Source organism: Scyliorhinus canicula, chromosome 2 (assembly GCF_902713615.1).
Source record: "Scyliorhinus canicula chromosome 2, sScyCan1.1, whole genome shotgun sequence".
In the NCBI taxonomy this organism is placed as follows: domain Eukaryota; kingdom Metazoa; phylum Chordata; class Chondrichthyes; order Carcharhiniformes; family Scyliorhinidae; genus Scyliorhinus; species Scyliorhinus canicula.
In genome coordinates this window covers 82,663,718-82,670,546 of record NC_052147.1, presented here as the reverse complement: position 1 = coordinate 82,670,546, position 6,829 = coordinate 82,663,718, and the positions used below count along the sequence as shown (strand labels likewise).

Sequence of the window (6,829 nt, the reverse complement as noted above, 5' to 3'; positions counted from 1 at the left end):
TGAAAGGTGTGTTCGGGGTGTTTGAGAAATGGACTTGGGTGTCACAGAGGGAACAGTCCTTTCCAAATATGGGAGTCTTAGCAGAGCCCATAATCTTTGCAGTGTTTAAGTGTTTGATCTCACATGGACTGAACTTTGGCTTGCAACTTACTGGGTTCTCAGCAAGGCGAATGGGACTGTACATTTTCCTTCTGGCTCGCAAATAATTAGCCTTTCCTCTTACACTTGTTCTCAGCCCGAGTATAATGGAAAATGAGAATTCCTCCCATTAGTTGCCCAAGTACCCACCACACTTCTCGGCTGGGTGTAATAGGGCTATTGAATCTTGGGCATATATTTTGTGGAATCGCTGATTTCAATCCAACGCTTGCCTCTTTTGGTGTTTGGTTTGCAGATAGCCCCAGGTTGTCGCAGCCTGGTGCTGCTCTTGTCTTTGCCTTTTACACTAATATATAACTAATGCTCTTTTCTTTCCTTCAGCTATCGCAACTTGGATTTCAGAGTTAAGATACACCATGGCTTTCCCTGCACATCTTCAAGGTGGGGAGAATACATACAACATGTTTTGCTATTCCAGTGTCACCCTTTATTTACATACTTCTGTCTTGTAATACTTGTAATTCCATTTATTTGATAATTCTTTGATGCAATTGGATATAATTTCTGACATTTTTAACTTTAACTATACATCATGTAACTGTACAAATAGTTCAAATAAATCTGAAAACAGAAATCTTTGCAGTATTAAATGGACTTATTTATTTTGGTAGTTTGTACAAATGTTTTTTCTTTTGCAACATTTCTTGCTATACTGGATATAAAATGCAAGTTATTCATAGAATCCCTACAGTGCAGAAGGAGGCCATTTGGTCCATCGAGCCTGCACCAACCCTATGAAAGAGCACCCCAGCCAAGCTCACTTCCCCACCCTATCCCAATAACCCTTTAACTTAACCTGCATATCCCTGGACACTAAGGGGCAATTTAGCGTGGCCAATCCACCTAACCTGCACACCTTTTGGCTGTGGGAGGAAAACGGAACAGCCAGAGGAAACCCACGTTGACATGGGGAGAACATTCAGACCCTGCACAGTCGCCCAAAGCTGGAATTGAATCTGGGTCCCTGGCTCTGTCCTAACCACTGCACCACTATGCCGCAATTACAGATGGGAACTTGACTGTTTTATTCTTTCTACCCCCTGCCACACCCGTAACCCCGATCCCTAACAGCTAAGAATTTCTGTACTCTCACTGCCTCTCCCTCAGCTGAAATCAGCTCATCCGGAAAAACTAGAGATTGCCCGTTCAACTATCCTTACCTGTAAGGTTCAGGACCACACCATACAATGCATTCAGATGGGTAATGGGGCCAATTATTCCAAATTATGCATTGAGTCCAAGAAAGAATACATGTTGAATATATTGCTTTGGGTACCTGACTCTGAAATTGTCCAGGTACTTAGACATTTTACAGGAATCCATTTCATATTGGAGAACTGCAGAGGGTTTTGTTTTGTTTTCAGGTCCTCTGTGAGCAATGCAATTAGCTCTTCCTTGTGATAGCAATTGGGACTGCTTCAGCCCATCTCTTAGGTCCACTGACAATTTTGATAAATTCTAACCCAAAGAAGTGTCTTCAAAGTCAGGCCCAGAATTTTGATGTTTTAATTCATAGTTTTATAATAAATTAGGTGTAAAAAAATAGTGTACCTTATTTTTGAACTGTAACCATAAGACGTAGGAGCAGAATAAGGCCACTCGGCCCATCGAGTCTGCTCCACATTCAATCATGGCTCATTTGTTTCTGATCTACAGTGGTAGCATGGATAGAGGATTGGTTAATTAATAGAAAGCAAAGAGTGGGGATTAATGGGTGTTTCTCTGGTTGGCAATCAGTAGCTAGTGGTGTCCCTCAGGGATCCGTGTTGGGCCCACAATTGTTCACAATTTACATAGATGATTTGGAGTTGAGGACCAAGGGCAATGTGTCCAAGTTTGCAGATGACACTAAGATGAGTGGTAAAGCGAAAAGTGCAGAGGACACTGGAAGTCTGCAGAGGGATTTGGATAGGTTAAGTGAATGGGCTAGGGTCTAGCAGATGGAATACAATGTTGACAAATGTGAGGTTATCCATTTTGGTAGGAATAACAGCAAACGGGATTATTATTTAAACGATAAAATATTAAAGCATGCCGCTGTGCAGAGTGACCACAGAAAGTTGGTTTACAGGTGCAACAGGTGATTAAGAAGTCAAATGGAATTTTGTCCTTCATTGCTAGAGGGATGGAGTTTAAGACTAGGGAGGTTATGTTGCAATTGTATACGGTGTTAGTGAGGCCACACCTGGAGTATTGTGTTCAGTTTTGGTCTCCTTACTTGAGAAAAGACGTACTGGCACTGGAGGGTGTGCATTGGAGATTCACTAGGTTAATCCCAGATCTGAAGGGGTTGGATTACGAGGAGAGGTTGAGTAGACTGGGACTGTACTCGTTGGAATTTAGAAGGATTTAGGGGGGATCTTATAGAAACATTTAAAATTATGAAGGGAATAGATAGGATAGATGCGGGCAGGTTGTTTCCACTGGCGGGTGACAGCAGAACTAGGGGACATAGCCTCAAAATAAGGGGAGTAGATTTAGGACTGAGTTTAGGAGGAACTTCTTCACCCAAAGGGTTGTGAATCTATGGAATTCCTTGCCCAGTGAAGCAGTTGAGGCTCCTTCATTAAATGTTTTTAAGGTAAAGATAGATAGTTTTTTGAAGAATAAAGGGATTAAGGGTTATGGTGTTCGGGCCGGAAAGTGGAGCTGAGTCCACAAAAGATTAGCCATGATCTCATTGAATGGTGGAGCAGGCTCGAGGGGCCAGATGGCCTACTCCTGCTCCTAGTTCTTATGTTCTTATGATCTCCATTCTCCTGCCTTCTCCCCATAACCTCTGATCCTCCTATTAATCAAGAACCTATCTATCTCTGTCTTAAAGACACTCAGTGATTTGGCCTCCACAGCCTTCAGTGGCAAGAGTTCCACGGATTCCTTTGGCTGAAGAAATCCTCCGCTTCTCAGTTTTAAAGAATCGTCCCTTCAGTTTGAGGTTGTGCCCTAGATTTTAGTTTTTCCCACTCGTGGAGACAGCCTCTCCACGTCCACTCTATCGAGGCCTCTCAGTATCCTGTAAGTTTCAATAAGATCCCCCTCACCTTTCTAATCTCCAACGAGTACAGATCCAGAGTCGTCAACCGCTCCTCATATGACAAACTCTCCATTCCAGGGATAATTCTTGTGAACCTCCTCTGGACCCTTTACAAGGTCAGCACATCCTTTTTTAGAAACGGGGCGCAAAACTGCTTTCAATAACATCCATCATCTTGTAAAAGTTGAGAAAACAATGGTAACAAGTTCTTAAGTTCCGATTTTTTTTAAAATTGTGGGATAAAATGCAATTAAAGAACATATTTTGTTGGTTTAACTAGGCTGTTAATTTTGAATTACACTTTTTATTTAATCTAACTGTAATGAGCATTTATACTAAAACAGGCCTTTTTAAAAATATATTCATTCACGGGATGTGGCTGCCATTTGCAAGGTCAGAAATTATTGCACTTGAGAAGGTGGTGGTGACTGTGCAAACTGCTGCCATTATGCACAAGTGATGAATGGAATGAATCTTTAAGGTTCCTATCTTGCGAATGCTTTGTCCTGGATGGTGTCAAACTTCATGAGCATTGTTTTTTTTTTGAAAAACATTTTATTAAGGCATTTATAATTTTATAATAATAGCAGCAAACAGTATACATACAAATATAAACATAGTGCAGGCTCCCTCCCTCACAAGTCCCACCTCCTCTAAACCGTGTTCTTCAAACTTTTTTTTCGGGGACCCATTTTTACCAACTGGCCGACCTTCGCGACCCACGCCGGCCGACCTTCGCGACCCACGCCGGCCGACCTCCACGACTCACCGTTTTCTCTTACCTTGTTTGCTGCTGACAAAAATGGAGGAAATGGTTTTGGGTCCCTTTGGCCCTCGTACACGCTCCTCCAATGGAACCTGTTGGATGAAGGTGAAGCCTTCCGGTGTCGGAAAGTACGGAGTCTCCATCTGTCCAAAGTTCAGAATTTTTTTCCTGTAAAATTCTATCAAATAAACCCCCTCCGCCCGAACTTGTATTAAAAAAAAATGAGTAAAATAAATGAAAAAAATGAATAAAAACCCCCCCCCCCCAAACTTGTAAAAAAAAATGAATAAAATAAATCAAAAAAATAAAAATTAAATGAATAAAATAAATGAATAAAAACCACTACAGAACTTGTAAAACAAAAAGATGCAACCGTTTAAAAAACAAAAATAGCGGACGCACTGCGCATGCGCGCCGATCATCCCGACCATCCCGACTTTGAAGAACACTGCTTCAAAAGATAATCTAACTCCCCCGTCCGCACATCTCGCACACCAGTCCTCTATCCCAAAAAGCTTGCTCATCTGGGCCACCATCATGTGTGCCCGGTGAACGACCTTAAACTGGATCAGGCTGAGCCTGGCACATGATAAGGACATGTTGACTCTGCTTAACGTATCCGTCCAAAGACCTGCCTCTATCCCCCCCCACCTCATCCTCCCACTTGCACTTCAGCTCCTCCGTCTGCGTTTCCTCCGACTTCATGAGTTCTTTATAAATATCTGAAACATTCCCCTCTCACACCCCCATTCTGGAAACTACCCTGTCCCATATCCCCATAGCGGTAGGAGCGGAAAGGTCGAAACCTGCCTTCACAAAAAATCCAATACCTGAAGATATCTGAATCCATTTCCTGCTGGCAGTTCAAATTTCTCCTCAATCCTTCTAACAAGGGAAGCTCCCATCTATCTCCTAACCTTTCAATCCTTGCTCCCTGCCATCTCGGGACAAACCAATGGTTAGTGCAAATTGGGGCCCAGACCGATGCTCCTTCCACTTCCATATGCTTCCTCCACTGCCCCCAGACTCTCAGGGCCCCAACTACTACCGGGCAAGAACGGCAGAGGTGCCTTTACCAATGCCCCCAAACTGGGGTTAGCACATGGGCAGCACAGTAGCACAAGTGGCTAACACTCTGGGTTCACAATGCCAGGTTTGATTCCCTGCTGGGTCACTGTGCGGGGTCTGCACGTTCTCCCCATGTCTGCGTGGGTTTCCTCCAGGTGCTCCGGTTTTCTCCCACAGTCCAAAGACATGCAGGTTAGGTAGATTGGCCATGATAAATTGCCCTTAGTGACCATAAAGGTTTGGAGAGGTTACGGGGATACGGTGGAAGTGAGGACTTAAGTGGGTCGGTGCAGACCCGATGGGCTGAATGGCCTCCTTCACTGTTCTATGTTGTTCTTCGATGTTATTCTTCCTAATCATGGCTATATTTGCCGCCCAGTAACAGTTGCTAAAGTTTGGCAATGCCAACCCCCCACCCGTCTACGCTCCAGCCACACTTTCTTCACTCGCAAGGGTTTTACTCACCCACACAAAACCCCAAATCACCTTGTTTACTTGTTTAAAAAGGCCCTCGGGTGAAGATGGGGAGGCACTGAAAAACAAACAGAAACCTCGGGAGGACCCTCATTTTCACCGTCTTCTCTCCCTGCCAGTGACAGCGGGAGCATGTCCCACCTTCGAAAGTCCTCCTTCATCTGTTCTACTAACCGGGTCAAATTTAGTTTATGTAACAGCCCCCAGTCCCGTGCCACCTGGATTCCCAAATAATGAAAGCCCCCTCCCACCACTCTAAACAGCAGCTCTCCCAATCTCCTCTTCTGCCCCTTGCCTGGATCGCAAACATCTCGCTTTTTCCCATATTCAACTTGTATGCCGAAAACCAGCCAAATTCCCCCAAAATCCTGCTAATCTCTCCCATCCCACCCCCTCCCCCCCAACGGGTTGGAGATTGGTCATAGGAGCAGGTCGTCGGCATATAGCGAGACCCTGTGTTCTACACCCCTTGGACCAATCCCATCCAGTCCCTTGAAGCCCTTAGCGCCATCGCCAGTGGCTCTATGGCCAAAGCGAACAGCAATTGGGAGAGGGGGCATCCCTGCCTAGTCCCCCGGTGCAATTTAAAATAGTCCGACGTGAACCGATTCGTTCGACACTCTCCACCGATGCCTGGTACAACCAATGAAGCCCACCCAAATCGCCCCAATACCTCCCGCAAATAGTTCCATTCCACCCGGTCAAAGGCCTTTTCTGTGTCTATCGCGTCCACTACTTCCACGCCCCTCCCCCCTGGGGGCATTATGATCATGTTTAAGAGCCTTCTAACGTTGGTGTTAGCTGTCTTCCCTTAACAAACTCCGTCTGGTCCTCCCCTATCACATCTGGGACACAATCTGATATCCTTGAGGCCAAGATTTTAGCCAACAGTTTGGCATCAACATTCAATAGGGAGATTGGCCTGTATGGCCCGCATAGCTCAGGGTCCTTCTCCCGCTTCATGGTCAGTGAGATCGAGGCCTGTGACATTGTCGGGGGAAGAACTCCCCGCTCCCTTGCCTCATTAAATGTCCTCACCAGCAGTGGGCTGAGCACTTCGGAGAACTTTTTGTAAAATTCCACTGGGTATCTGTCTGGTCCCCGGGGCCTTACCCGACTGCCTGTTTCCAGCTCTGTCCTTCACTCTACCCATCTCCCTGGCCGCCTCCCTTTACCTTAGCTGGTGTGCAAGCATTCTGCTGGCTTTGTCTCCATACTTGTATACCGCTCCCCTCGCCTTCCTCAGCTGCTCCACCACCTTCCCCGTCGACAACAGACCAAACTCCATCTGTCGCTTCCACTGCTCCTTCAATAACCCTGCCTCCGGG

General features: G+C 45.5%; 1 protein-coding gene across 3 annotated transcripts in view; it reads left to right on the top strand.

Moving 5' to 3' along the window:
• Positions 1 to 733, top strand: part of scfd1 (sec1 family domain containing 1) — a 355,173-nt gene extending 354,440 nt beyond the window's left edge. For all 3 annotated transcript variants that reach the window (XM_038781482.1, XM_038781472.1, XM_038781490.1), the window contains one exon: positions 481 to 733. In XM_038781482.1, the coding sequence (XP_038637410.1) occupies positions 481 to 507 (27 nt within the window). In that variant the 3' untranslated portion in view covers positions 508 to 733. The remainder of the gene's footprint in view (positions 1 to 480) is intronic.
• The last annotated feature ends 6,096 nt before the right edge of the window (positions 734 to 6,829 follow it).